Source organism: Lepidochelys kempii, chromosome 24 (assembly GCF_965140265.1).
Source record: "Lepidochelys kempii isolate rLepKem1 chromosome 24, rLepKem1.hap2, whole genome shotgun sequence".
Taxonomy (NCBI): Eukaryota; Metazoa; Chordata; order Testudines; family Cheloniidae; genus Lepidochelys; species Lepidochelys kempii.
Window position 1 is genome coordinate 12,584,835 of NC_133279.1, and position 13,614 is coordinate 12,598,448.

The following is a 13,614-nucleotide window of genomic DNA, read 5'->3' on the forward strand; positions in this document are numbered from 1 at the left end:
GAAAAGTAACTCTAATCTCTCCAATACACACTACAGAGGCCTTCTACTCCAACTAGTGCTAGTACAAGCTGCAGAATCTTCAAAAGGCATTTAAAAAGCTATATATTTAATGTTTTCATTATCCCCTGTTTCAGGACTAAATGTCTTGTAAAATATAGAAGATGCATTGGGACAGAAGTTCAAATTAGTCCAACCTGGGAAAATCAACTGGCTTTCTCATGAGTGATCCCTGGCTGTTGTCTTAAAATTACTACAACCATTATTGGCGGCTTTGGAAAGTATCTACTGAGATGGGACAGATCTAAGTAGTAAGGCTGGTGGACTACTTTTCCTACTAAATTCAGAGAACACAATCGCCACTCTCTCTTGTAAGTCTACTGTTGAAACCACTTAGGTCATTAAACAATGGCATCCAGGCATCTGCTACAATAGTAATAGATCTCTGTCCAGCACTGGAAGCTACACTTGGATCAGAGTGATATCCATTGAAAATGTACTGGAAGAAGCAAAGACTTCAGTTCAGAAGTTGACTAATTAAGGCACTTATATTAACTGCTTAAATGAAGAAGACAAGAAGTGTTTGTTAAGCCAGCTGAAAAAGTAAAGTACATGGACTTGATTCTTACATCTCTACACAACTACTTTTGGATTCCATCAACCTAGCTTTTACAGATGCCTGTCTTATAAAACACCGACAGTTATGTGGAATGAGGCACTACCAGCAATGGGGCTGCCATATGACCACTACAGAATAGAGAATTTGAACACAGAGTGGAATATCGTCTGATGAACGAATGTAGATTTGATTTCAACTTCATCATCATCATCACTAATGGTTCAACCCAATTTTTGTGCGGTTTCCTGGGATTAAAGAAGTAGGAATTCATCTCTTTCTACTCCCAGTCACAACAGCTACAGCTAAGTGTTCCTTTTCCTCATTGAATAGAATTTTGTGTTCTGAAAGAAATCGCCTTCTGCCTGATCATGAGCATATCATGAAGGACTGAAAGTACCTGACACGAGAAGCCACCAAAAATGAAAGCACTGCATTCGAGAAGGTCATTAACAGAGTTGTGAAAAATTATAACAAACCAAGAAGGATGTAGATATAGTGCTTCATAGTAGGCTTGTATAGCCAACTTTAATTGGTGTTATGATTTAAAAACGAGTTAAATCTAATAAAATGGTTGTGAAACATTTTTCAGTTTTTACTATGGTGCCATATAGCCCATCTTTGCCCTAAAAGTCTCACCCCTCATCAGTCCTCCCCCTGTATTTTTGAACACACCCCCTAATTTCAATTTCTGTGGAAAACACTGCAGTAAAACATTTTTTCTGTGCGATATTTGTTTATATCACATTCTGTCAGTTGCAATATTCAGCATCAATTATCCTCCTAATGTAAATAGCAGGGTAGGTTTGTTGATTTTGCTAAGCTGCTTCCATGGGAGAAGCCTGAATGGGGCCAGGGGTTTCCCTCCATGCACTCCTCCTGCCTGCAAGCACTGTCCCCACAGCTGCCATTGGCTGTGAACAGGGAGCTGTGGGCAATGGGAGCTGCGAGGGTGGTGCTTGCAGAGGGGCAGTGCAGAGAGTCACATGCTGTCCAGCTCCCTTTCCCCCCAGAGGCTGCAGGGGGCCATGGAGGGGCTTGTCTGTGCTGGGGGGCAGTGTCCCAGAGCAGTGAAGCCATGCAGACTTCATATGCCTGCTCGGAGCTCTGGGGAATTCCTGCAGGGGGCACCCCCGCTGAGCACCTCCACGGCTCCATGCCCATCGCCGTGTGTTGCAGTCGCCCCCCGCAGCTGTTCTGGGAGCAAAGCAGCGGTGGAGGGTTGGGGGAAGCAAAGTATTATCTGAGGGTGGAGAAATAGTTCCCTCCCCGCACTTATGTGGACCAGCCCCACCACGCCTGGCAAGGCCCTTCTGCACTACACCAAGGTCTACTGCCCCACTTGGCTGGGCTCCACTGGGCCCTCCTGCCCTGCCCAGTTCCACCCCACCTGGGGTCAGAGTCAGACGTTACCCTGCCGCTGGTTTGGAGAAACTCCCCCTCACCAGTCACGTCTCCAACTCCTCTACTCCTGTGAGGGGGTTAACAGCCACCAGTTAGCACAGTACTAGGGTGTTTCCCTCTGGCTGAACCCAAAGAAGTGTGTTTGCCATGGGGCCAGTCCAGCCAGGCATCCTCTGGCTGTGAAGCCCGGGTGGGCCAGAGGGGTGCTACAGGCCTGCAAGAGCATCTCTCTGCAAGAGGCCAGGCTGGCACAGTAATGACTGGTCCTAAACTCTGCCCCATGCACCTAGAGCCAATGTCCCAGTGCCAGGCAAGCAGGAGGCAGAGCCCTGGGCCAGCACGCTCCCTCCAGCACACCCTAACCCAGGCAAAGGCCCCAGGAAGGAATGTGTCGGCTGGACAGCTGCTGGCCCGCCTCCGAGGCAGCCAAAGTGTGGCACTAACCCCAGCACAGCCTGAGAGCCAGGTGGGTGTGTCCTCTCAGCTCTGAGCCACTTGAATCTCTTCTGCAGCCACAAGGGAGAAGTGACCTGGGCTGGAGAGAGCTGTAACCAAAGGGGCTCTCTGATGTTCCTCTGGGGGAGTCTGAGGGGTCCCTTCCCCCTATCTGCCCCACACATGGGTGATGCTCCTCTGGCACAGGGAGCCAATGGCATCCCTGGAATAAATGTGGTGCATTCTCCCATGCCACCACAGACCAGTCACTTTTAATGGGCAGGGTACTTGACTGGCTAAGGTTCTAGTGGGGTGTTCTGGGGGCTCTGGCCATGTGCTGGGGTCCATGCTCGTCACTGCAGGGGCCTTGGTTTGCAAACACCCTTCAAAGTCCATTCTCAATGAGGCCTCATGGTTTTGTTCCCACTCACTGCACTGCTGAATAGATCCCACTTTTACAACCTCCCTCAAATTGAATAACAAACGCCCTCCATGGCGCTGGCGGGGATTTCCCAGCCTTCCACCTAAAACAACATCCCAAAACACCCACCATGCCGCTGGAGGGATTCCCCAGCCTCCCCACTAAGCCAACGTCCACTGAACCACTGGGGGGGCGCGGGGGGAATTTCCCAGCTTCACCACTAGCAGTGTCCGAACCACCTGCTGTGCCACTGCAGCAATTTCCCAGCCTCCCCCCAATGCGGCCTCCAAAACGCCCGCTATGCTGGGAGAGGGATTTCCCAGCCTCCTGGCTAACACATCATCTGGAACCCCCCACCATGTCGATGGAGGGATTTCCCAGACTCCCAGCTAATGCAGCCTCCAAAATGTCCACCATGCTCCTGGAGGGATTTCCCAGCCTCCCCGTGAACACAGGCTCCTGCTTCTCTGCTCTGAAAAACATGACAGAGACGACACCACGTGTTGGTGGGCCATGCTTAACTCGACAGGCTCAACAAGCACCAGCTGAGTGGCTGGTGGGGGATGGATTGGCATGGAGCATGGTTAATTGGCAGGGAGAGGAGGAGAAGCAGCAGAGAGCCAGGACCCCTTCCCCAAGTCATCTGCTTTAATCCCAGCCCCTCAACCATCGGGGTCATCAATACCAAGGCCAGAAGGGATCATTGTGATCACCTAGTCTGGCCTCCTGCATTGCTCAGGTCACGAATGACCCCAACATTAGCCCTAGAACAAGAGCGTTTAGAACAGCCCATCTTGATTTTCAATTGACAGCAAGGGAGGAGCCACCATGGCCCTTGGGAAACAGTCCCTTGGATCTTTACTGTCACATTAAAAACTGACACCTTATTTCCAGGATGAATTAGTCCAGCTTCAACCTCCAGCCCCAAAATGGTGTTGGACCTTTCTTGGCCCTCTGCACAGTCCATTGCTGTAGAGTTGTTCCCCACATAGGTACAGACAGGCAGGGCTCAAGTCACCCCTGAACCTTCTCCTGGTTGAACTAACTGGACACTCCCCTGACAGGCTCCCTCCCCCAGCAGCGGCCAGTGGTGCACTCTGGCTGGGGGCTTCCCTCACCAACTGGGTGCCCAGAAAGGCAGGCTGGGTGCTGAGACCATGCCCTGCCATACCCAGGGAGATCAGGATGAGCCATGGTGCACTCGGGAGTCCCTGACACAGCCACTTCCTCCCATTTGCAGGCACCACGTCCCCGGGCCTGGAGCTCTGTGCATTGCTTTATTGAGACCAACCTGAGAAGTGAAGGGGAAGTAGAGGGTTTTGGGGACATTGTATCAAAAAGCTAGCGGAGTAGGAAAGGCTCCCTGGAAAGTCCAGTGATGAGACGCCAGCTCCCCTGGCTCAGCACAGGCCCCGCTGGATCCAGCTCCCAACACCCCCAGGCAGTCAGCCCAGTGCCCCATAGGTTCTGTCCAAGGCCTCCCTGCTGCAGGCTCTGCCACGAGTATGGGGCTTGATGTTAGCAGCTCTGGGATCTAGTGGGAGGTTGTCACCTTCTCCCTGGGGCTGCCGACGCTGCTGCTGAACGTGTGGGCTCCTTGGCGGTGGGCCACGGCCAGCTGCTCATCAGGCACTTGGGCTTCAGGAGAGCTGCGGGGAGTGACAGAGTGAGAACAGGAGTTGCCAAGCCTAGCCCATCAGCCCCCCGCTGGGCACTGGGGTCAGGTAATGAGTGTATCCCTGGTCATCATGCTCAGAGCCCTGCATCCACCAGCCACCATGCATGTCTCTGGGGGGAGACCGGCCCATGCTGCCGGGGGTCTCCCTGGCAGGGGAAGTTGATGATTCTTGGAAGCAATTGGAAAATTTTCTGTCAAACCACTGGAAATTCAGAGGAGAAAAGTCTCAAGCCCCTTGGCAGCAAGGGGCTTGGCAGATACCTCCCGGCCTCATGGAGTCTCATGGGCCCTCTCAATGCGCCTGGAGGGCGGGTTACTGTGGCACCACCATGGCCCTCCCAGGGGCTCCCCAGGCTGTGCAATGGCTGCTGGCCCTGCAGCCCAGAGGGAGAGCTGAGGCACTGAGGTCAGAGCCAGTACAGCAATTTGTGCACTATGGTGCCTTGCGCCAGGCTGGCCCCTGGCAGCCTTGTGCCCCAGCGTGCTCCTGCTGGGCAGGGCACCAGGGCAGCTGTTTGTCTGGCCAGGCACTTACATGTGTCTGTTGGGGTACAGCCATGCCGGGGCTCTCGGCCGCACCCCAGGGGGGTTTGTTCGTTGTCGGCCTCCTGTCGTTCAGGATGCGCGAGATGGTGCCCAGGGCCTCAGCCAGGCCCTGCAAGTGGGTGCCGCTCAGCCCGTACAGGGTGGAAGCTGCAGGACAAACACGCTGCATGGATCTTGCCCCGTGGCTGGGAACAGAGCCCAGTCCCATCAGCCCTGGGAAACAGCCTACTACTGCTGCCTGCTGATGAGAACCAGCAGATCGCTCACCATGCCCTGCTCAAATACTGGGATAACCACCCGCTACCACTGCCTCCTAATGGAGATACTCTGTTAGTGCATGTGCCAACTTGGGGCTGCGATTCTGTCTCTTTATGGACTGCCCCAGTGGTACCCCTATGGAGTAAATCTCTGAGCTCAGAAACCCAGGGCTGGGCCTTTGGCACCAAACTCACTCCCAACCTTGGCAACAGTGTCAACCTGGGCCTGCTCACCAGAGGTGCTGCCTCTTCCCTGTCCTGGCCTAATGGGCCTGCAGCTGCTGAGCCCCTCTGGGATCTGTTTGCTGCTGTCAGGCCCTGGCTGGTGACAGAGCAGCCCCTGATGGAAGCCTTGACCCCATGGGCTCCCCAGGGACCAGTGCCTACCTTGGGTGATTCTCAGCTCCTCCCGCGTGGCATCCAGATCAGCCCGCAGTACCGTGCAGCTCAGGCAGCGGGGCTGTGTCCCCAGACATGCTGTACCGCCCTCCGGTGCCCTGTCTGTGCTGCCCTCTCTGTCCCATGGGGAGTCCAAGGACGTCTCCAGGAGGGTCCCGAGCACGGGGCCATCCAGCTCCGGGGATGCACAGCCGGCGCTCCTGGGCAAGGCGCCGCAGGCCCTGCCGCCCTTGGAGCCGGTGCGCTCCATCCGCACGAGGCTAGCAGGTATCTGCTGCTCACATGGAGCCCCATTCTGAGCCTCTGAGATGCTGCTGCCCCCTTGAATGGTGGCTCTGCCCTGTAGCACGCCGTCCGTCCCCACATGCCCTCCTGGGCCAGCAACGCATAGCTCAGTCGCCTTCCCAGCTGCTGGGCGTGGCACTGGGGCAGTGTTCTTCTCTGCTTGCTGCAGGTGCCCAGCGCTCTGCAGCGGCTCTAAGCCATTCTCCACTTGCTGTCCCTGCCTGGAGCCCGCTCTGTTGCGCAGGGGCTGGGGAGCAGCTGGCTCAATCGCCCCCAGGCTTGGTCTCCGCACCAGCGGGGCACACGGCGTGGCAGCTGGGAGAATAAATCACCAAGAGTTATTGCTCGAGAGAGACAGGGTCCAGTCCGGGGCCAAGGGGTTGGGCATCAGGGAGCTGAGTTCATCTCGGCTGTGCCCAGACCTTGGGCCAGTCACAGAGGGTCACTGGCCTCAGCTCTGTAACGGGGATGAAAGCATGGCCCTGCCTCATGGGAGAGTCAATGCAGGAGACTTGGGACCTTCACACCACACAGGAACCGCCTGGAAAGCCCAGACCCCGGCAAGCAGGTCTATGGCACTCTCCTCTCCCTCAGCACCGGGAAGGACTTAAGACACCAGGGTTTCATTACAGGCGGAGCTGGCAGCTCCCTCTATAGCTATAGTTGCCCAACACTTCTCATTACAGGACCCTGTTTTCAGCTGCATGTATCTTTGCCAAACTGCAGGTTTCCGGGCTGGGGTTTCCTTGCAAGCTGCCTGACTCCCGCTGAATCCAGCGGGAACCGTTCAACCCTTTCCAGAAACGAGAGTGGGAAAACAGCCTGCTTCGCTCAGTTACCGAACCGGCCATAATATTCACATTGCTCCTGAGCATAGGGTGCCAGAGGTCCTAAGGCCAGAGACTGGGTAGGGGGTGCTGGCCCCAGGGAGGTGCCTTTGGCTTTTTCTATGAAACCCTGCTCACGCCCAGCCACATCTGAGCCTCTAGAAAGTGTCAAGTTTGCACATGCTCAGTAGAGATCTGTTAGAACTCAGTTGCTAAAATTACTAACATTCCAGTTACCTCAAGCACACTCCAGCCTTCCATACGACCAGCCTGTGCATGCTCCATCCCCTCGCATGACGGAGCACGTTTCAGCACCTTGAGCAACCAGCCTGTGCATGCTCCATCCCCCAGAGCACACTCCAGCCCATGTATGACCGGCCAGTACACTCCAGCTGCAGCGGTAAGCAGGACTTCCCTTGCTATAGCTGCTGCAGGCTGCCAGAGGCACTGTGGCTCCAAGCTCCAGAACGGAGAGCAGGGAGACATCTCCCCATTCTGTCTATGCTCCAGGGCCTTCAGCCTCAGTACAGTGACAACTACTGCAGCCTGTATTGGGGCAGAGGAGCAGGTTGGGTGCTGAGGGCACACCCAGCCAGCATGGGGGTGAACTCAGGGTATCTCCTGCTAGTCCCCCTGGGACCCACCCAGGCTGAGCCCCCAGAATCCAGAGACCAGCCCTGCGCTGGAGCCCAACCAGCGCTTCAGAGACAGCCGGATCCAGTGCTGGGGAACGGAGGCCTCACCCAACAAGCCGCAGTTCCAGCCGTTCTCCTGCCCGCTGGCCCTCTGGGGCGCCCTCTGCCGCTCGGCCGGCAGGGCCCGCTGCGCTGCACCGACATCCCTGGCCCCTTCCTGGGCTGGCACCCGCGCCTGAAACAACAGGTGTCTCTGCTTAGTGCCAGCTAGTCCAGGCACTGTCCCCAGCACCACACGGGCCCATGCTGTGGAGCCACAAAACGTCCCCTGCACCAAGGACCAGGCACAGGGCAAGCAGCAATCCTGGTGCCATCACCCCCCACACCACTCTGCTCCCAGGGGGCGAGGCCATGGGATGTGCAGCATCCCATGTGCTCACCTGGGGCTGCCATCCGGGCTTCTGGGGAACAAGCTGGAAATCCTCTGCCAGGGCCACGGCCTCCTGGCCGCTCTCTGGGCCACGCTCCCGCACCCAGCTCTGCATTTCCTCAGGCAGGAGGCTCAAGAACTGCTCGAGAACCAGCAGCTCCAGCACCTGCTCCTTGGTGCGGGTCTCTGGCTGCAGCCAGCGATGGGAAAGTTCCCACAGGCGGCCGTAAACCTCCCGCGGCCCTTCGGCGTCCTGGTAGCGGAAGCCCCTGAAGCGCTGGCGCTGCGTCTCTGTGTCGTGGCGGCGCAGGACAGCTCCCTTCACCTTGGCACCGTCACTGGCCTCACTGGCATCCAGGCTGGCGTGGGTCTGTTGGGCTTCCCCGCCGAGGGGAGGGAGGAGTCGGGCTCCCCGCAGGCCTTTGGGCCCCTGGCAGGTGTCAGTCACTCGTCTGGAGGAGGTGAGATCAGTCTCATTCTCACCCCCTTCTCCATCTCCCCGTGAGGCCAGGGGGCCCAGCAGCCCCTCCCGACACCGCTCGCCCCAAGGCTGCTGCCCATTCAGCGGTTGCTGCGGCACCAGCCAGCGCAGGATCTCATCTGCCGTCCAGTACTGCACGGCTGAGGGTACTTTCCCTGCTCGCTCCAAGGCTCCCGCAGGGGCGGGGCCGGCTGTCTCAGCATCCTGCCCCTTGGCCTGCACTTGCACTGCCTGCTCCAGTAGAGTGTGGAACTGGAGCCCAGCTCCCTCCCGTGCCACTGGCTCTGGCTCCTGCAGTGGGGGTGCGGGCTGGGCCAGGGCCCCCACCATCTCCAGCTGCTTCTGGAAGAGCTTCTCCAGGAGCTGGGCCTGGAACTCCCGGTCCTCCTGCCGCATCTCCCGGTCATGCTGGATGAACTCGGCCAGGCTCTGCCTCTCCTCTGCCCTCCAGGCGCCAGCACGCCTTGTCCGCTTCAACTCCAGCTGGCTGCGCCCATGCTTCTGGGTGGGGCCCCGTGCAGTCTCCAGTGGCCCATCCTCCCGCGCTTTGCGCTTTCTGGCCCGGAGGTGCACGAGCCGGTCCAGCGCCGAGACCAGCTTCCGGGAGGCCAGTTGGGGCTCCACCGATGCCGATGGGTCTGGAGAGAAAAAGAATGCAGAGTAAGGGCCCACAGCACACCTGGCTCGGCACAGACCCCGTTGTATTGGTATGGCCCACCCCTGCAGCTCCCTTTACTGTACAGCGTCTGCTCCCAGTCAGGCTGGGGCACCAAGAGCGATGGCGCATGGAAAGAGGGGCACAGTGCTACCCTCAGATGAAGCCGATGGTGCCCAGAACAAGGAGAGGGAAACTCAGGACCGCTTTCCCCCTGTGGGCAGGCAGAGGAAGGCCCCAGACACCAGGCACAGTCCAGTTGGGCCAGGCAGGGTGGCGGAACCATGCACACAAGCCAAGGCTAGTTTCCAAAGCATGCCAGGCCCTGGCACACTGAGTGACGATGGCCAGGACAGGAGAAGCACAGCCAGGCTGGATCGGTGCTAACACAAAGGGCTCGAGCTCCATGGCTTGCAGACAAGAGAAGACTGGGACTGGAGAGTAATGGAGTGGCCTTGGTGTGCCAGGGCTAATTGGTGCCAGGGTGACAAGTGGCTCTGTTCCGCCCATGCCCCCTTCAAGGCCTGCTCACAGAGACTTGGTGGGGGCAACAATACGGATCCCCGGGACTTCTAGGGAAAGGCTTCAGCCCAGAGCCTCTGCCCGCCACTGGTAAACCTTGTTAGTATATAGGTCTGTTTGTTACCCTAGGCTAGACTTTGGGTTTGACTTTTTGATACTCTTATGCTAAAATGTGTAAACAAGGGACAAAGACACTGATATTGCTTCTGCCTAGTCAGCTGGATTTGTTAGTACAATGGGAACAGGTAAGAGCTGTTAAAGTGTTACTCCAGAGCACACTAAGATTGTCTCAACCACTATTTCAAGGCAAAGTCAAGCAACTAGTCGGGAGGGGCAAAGGGGCTTGGGGGGTGGGAGGGGTATAAAGCACTAAAAGACTAAAGAAATGTGCATCCCTGACCAGAGCACAACCTCACTCCTTACCCCTCCCATGGGGTACAAAAAAGGGGTGGGATGAAGACCCCAGACACAAAATGGAACATGACCCTAAGTTGTAAGGGCTGGGAATGTGAGCATGCATTGCAGGTATATTTGGGCTTGCTAAGGAGGAGGTGGGAAATGCGGATTAGGGAATGGGGACACAAGCAAGGCTCTGCGGTGTCAGAGCTGGGAACGGAACACTGGGAAACAGACTCTGCTGGTGTGTAGAGCTATGGATATGCTTATTTGGAACTAATCCCAATAGACATCAAATTACCTGCACTTCGGACTTCTGATTTCTGTCTGCGTGACAAGAACCAGAGGAGAGCGTGAACGGAAAGCCCTCTAACAAACCTCAGGGTCCTCTGAGACACACAGACCCCAGCATGCTCCTGGGAATTCCCGGCCAGCACTGCGGGACCCCAGACTGATATACGAGACCCTGCTCTGTCTTCCCCTTGCTTGTATGTCCCTTCCCATCCCCCACTGGTCATCTCGTTGCTCCACTTTGACCCCAATCATGCTGCAGTGGAAGCCTGACAGGCCGAGATGGCCCAGCCAGCTCTGCCAGCCTGTGAAAGACAGGAAAGGAGAGGGGCCTGCTAAGACCAGCCAGGTGATGTCCCCCACCAGGGGTATGGTGAGCCAGAGGCTGGAGAAGAGCTGTGGTGGCTGATTCACCTGCCCAGCTCAGCCGCCTGCCTGCAGCTCCATCCAAATTAATGTAACAGTTTCCCTCCTCCCCCCACGTTTCTCTTCAGATGGCCTGGGGCTCCCTCTCCTAGCAGTAGGGGACTGGGTCCCTCGGAAAAGGACATGGCCCCAGTGCTGTGGGGGAGGGCCCCTGTGGAGAGCTCCCAAGAGAACCAGGCCAGGCGATGGCAGCGAGGTTACCCCACCCCCTCTACAGAGTCCCCTGGGCTAGGCACCTTAGGGGGAGCAGGGCTTAGCTGCACCAGCCCACAACAGGGGCAGTTTGTGGCCCCATGGAGCTCTGGTCTCAGCCTGCCTGCAGTTGTGGGACCCAAGGACCCCAGCTATGTTCCTACCCTGGGCCATGTTCCCAGCCACGAGGCCCTGACACAGAACTGCTGCTTGCCAGGATGGCAAGATTCTGGCATGGCTAGGACTCCAGGAACCAGGGCCAGTGGGCAGGGTCGGGCCCCTGGTGTGGCACCTCCCAGCAACCCGTTGCCAACAACAGGGGCTTACCAGGCTCAGGCAGCAGTTCATCTGCGGACGCCTCTTCCTCCTTCACCTGCACGGCCTGCACCTCGCCCAGCAGGGCTTGCGCCTCAGGGAGCACGTAGCCCAGTTCGTCAGCTCCCTGGCTCTCTGAGGCTGCAGCTTGGGACCCCCAATGGTCAGAGGCCGAGGCCTGGGACTCCCAGTGCTCAAAGGCAGCAGTGGCTTGGGAATCCCATGGCTCAAAGGATGGTGCTCCCCAGCTCTCCGGGGCAGCTGTGCCCTCCTGCCTGTCTGGGGCGCCAGGCCCCTCGCCACTCTCTGCCAGGAGGCTGGAGCGGGTACTGTCGCAGCGCTGCATGATCTGGTCCATCTCCTCGTAGAATGGGCAGCGCATGGGCGGCCTCCCGGCTGCATTGTTCTCTTTGGCCTTGCGATATGTCACCTTGAGGCCTTTCATCTTCTCCCGACACTGGTCCCCGGTGCGATAGATGCCCAGCTCAGCCAGGCGCTGGGAGATGCCATCATAGACAACCCTGTTCCTGCCACGGGAGCTCAGGTCATGTGAGGTGGCCGCCTCCGCCCACAAGGCAATTAGCACTTTGATGTGATCAGCTGGCCAGCTGGCAGCCCGTTCCTGAGGTTTGTCCCGACGCATCGCAGCAGGCGGTGGCTGGACCCGTGGAGGATCCCTAGGGAAAGGTTCCAGTGCCCAGCACCAGGCCAACGCAGGGACCTCACAACACGACACACCACGACCCAGCAAAGCCAGGCCGCAGGCCTGTGCTCTTTGCCCCTACTCCAGGTGTCAAACTGCACAGGCTGGCCCCAGGGTCCTCATGGACCAAGGCTAGGGAACACCAAACACAGGAGGTCCCTAGCACAGGGCTGGTGGTTCCTGATCCTCAGATTGGTATCAGCCCCAGAGACGCTACCATCGGTGCCAGTGCCACGGACACAAGCAGGACAAGGAGAGTGGCAGGAATGAGCGTCCTGTACAGAGCAAGAGAGATGATCAGTTTGCAGTTGCTGCCCGTTGCAGGCTCTGCTCACCAATGGCCAGGCCAGCCCCCTTAGGTGCAGCCATGCGGGCCCCAATGTGTCAGACCGAGTGGAAGAGGGGAAAGCTCGTATGGGGCCAAGTGCTGCGGAGCAAGGAGCCAAGCTTGGTGGGTCGGCGAGCTTGGTGCAGTGCCTAGCTCCCTTACCTGAGAACAGACAACTGCCTGCCCCCTCCTCACTTAACCCAGCTCCCTGCCTCACAGCAGACAACTCCCTGGCCCGCAACTCAGCTCCCTGCTCCCCAGCAGAGTCATCCTCCACTGTAACCCAGCTCCCTGCCCCCAGCACAGACAAGTCCAGCCCCCACACCCGTTGCCCAGCTCCCCGGCCCCAGCACAGACAGGTCCAGGTCCAGCCCCCGCACCTGCCGCCCAGCTCCCCGCCTCCCTGCACAGATAGGTCCAGGTCCAGCCCCCGCACCCGTCGCCCAGCTCCCTGCCCCCCAGCACAGACAGGTCCAGCTCCTGCACCCGTCGCCCAGCTCCCTGCCCCCCAGCACAGACAGGTCCAGGTCCAGGCCCAGCTCCTGCACCCGTCAGCCAGCTCCCTGCCCCCCAGCACAGACAGGTCCAGGTCCAGGTCCAGGCCCAGCTCCTGCACCCGTCGCCCAGCTCCTCACACCCCAGCACAGCCGAAGGCGCCCGTGTTCCGAGTCCCGTTGGGGGCTCTCTCTCCCCGGCCCCTGCAGGGCCGTTGCTTTACCCCCGAGTGCCCCGCTCTGCTCCGACACAGAGGAGCGGGCCGTTTCGCAGCCAGGTGGCGCGGGGCACGGCTACGCGAGCAGAGGCCACTGGGCCTGGAGGGCCCGCCCGGAAGTGGGGCAAGCCGCGCCCGGCAGCCCAGCGGGACTCACGCGGGGCCAGGGCCCCGCGGCTGGGGCCGGCTCCGGCCCGGGGCTCGCGGGGAGGGCAAGGGCTGGCCGGCCCGGGGCGGGCGGAGGGAGCCCGCTCGCCCGGAGCCCTGGCGCCTGGCCTGCCCGGGAGGGCGAGGGAGGAGTTCCTGCCTTGGCCCGGGGCACTGTCCCCACCGCGGGAACGGGACCAGGCCAGCGGCTCGCGGGGGGCGATCGGCCCCTGCGGAGCCGCAACAGTCCCGGCCGGGGCCTGGCCCCGGAGCCGCCCGCCCGCCCGCCGAGCTTGGGCAGGGCAGGACAGGACCCACCTACCGCAGCCTGAGCCCGCTTGAGCGGGGGGTCATCGCCTGCCCCGGAAGCTCTCAGCAAATGCCGCCGCTGCCAGGAGACCACCCGCTATTGGCTGACCAGTCATGAAGGAGAGGGAGCGTCGATTGGCTGATCGAGCGGCCAGTCAGGGTGCAGGGGCGTAGCGAACGGTCTTGTCCCTCTGTCAATTTTTGCTG

The 13,614-nt window shown here is 58.9% G+C and overlaps 1 protein-coding gene across 6 annotated transcripts; it reads right to left on the reverse strand.

Annotated features, from left to right (window-relative positions):
* Positions 1-1,290: 1,290 nt before the first annotated feature.
* Positions 1,291-13,504, reverse strand: LOC140902400 (uncharacterized). Of its 6 annotated transcripts, none has more exons than XM_073322409.1 (7): positions 13,421-13,504; positions 11,221-12,186; positions 7,941-9,049; positions 7,609-7,735; positions 5,742-6,353; positions 5,087-5,244; positions 4,432-4,522 (listed from the first exon to the last, which is right to left on the reverse strand). In XM_073322409.1, the coding sequence occupies exons 2-7, from the start codon at positions 11,849-11,851 to the stop codon at positions 4,514-4,516; spliced, it is 2,646 nt and encodes an 881-aa protein (XP_073178510.1). In that variant the 5' UTR covers positions 11,852-12,186; positions 13,421-13,504; the 3' UTR covers positions 4,432-4,513. The 6 variants fall into 6 exon arrangements, with proteins under 6 accessions (XP_073178514.1, XP_073178510.1, XP_073178512.1 ...); XM_073322411.1 differs by having other exon boundaries at positions 13,417-13,486; XM_073322410.1 differs by lacking the exon at positions 13,421-13,504 and adding an exon at positions 13,259-13,399.
* Between the last annotated feature and the right edge of the window lie 110 nt (positions 13,505-13,614).

Excerpts from the sequence above, each read along its gene's own strand:
- LOC140902400 (XM_073322409.1), bottom strand. The coding sequence starts at position 11,851 with ATGCGTCGGGACAAACCTCAGGAACGGGCTGCCAGCTGGCCAGCTGAT. Across the intron at positions 9,050-11,220 it reads TGAACTGCTGCCTGAGCCTG|ACCCATCGGCATCGGTGGAG; the intron begins GTAAGCCCCTGT and ends TTTTCTCTCCAG. Across the intron at positions 7,736-7,940 it reads AGCCCGGATGGCAGCCCCAG|GCGCGGGTGCCAGCCCAGGA; the intron begins GTGAGCACATGG and ends CTGTTGTTTCAG.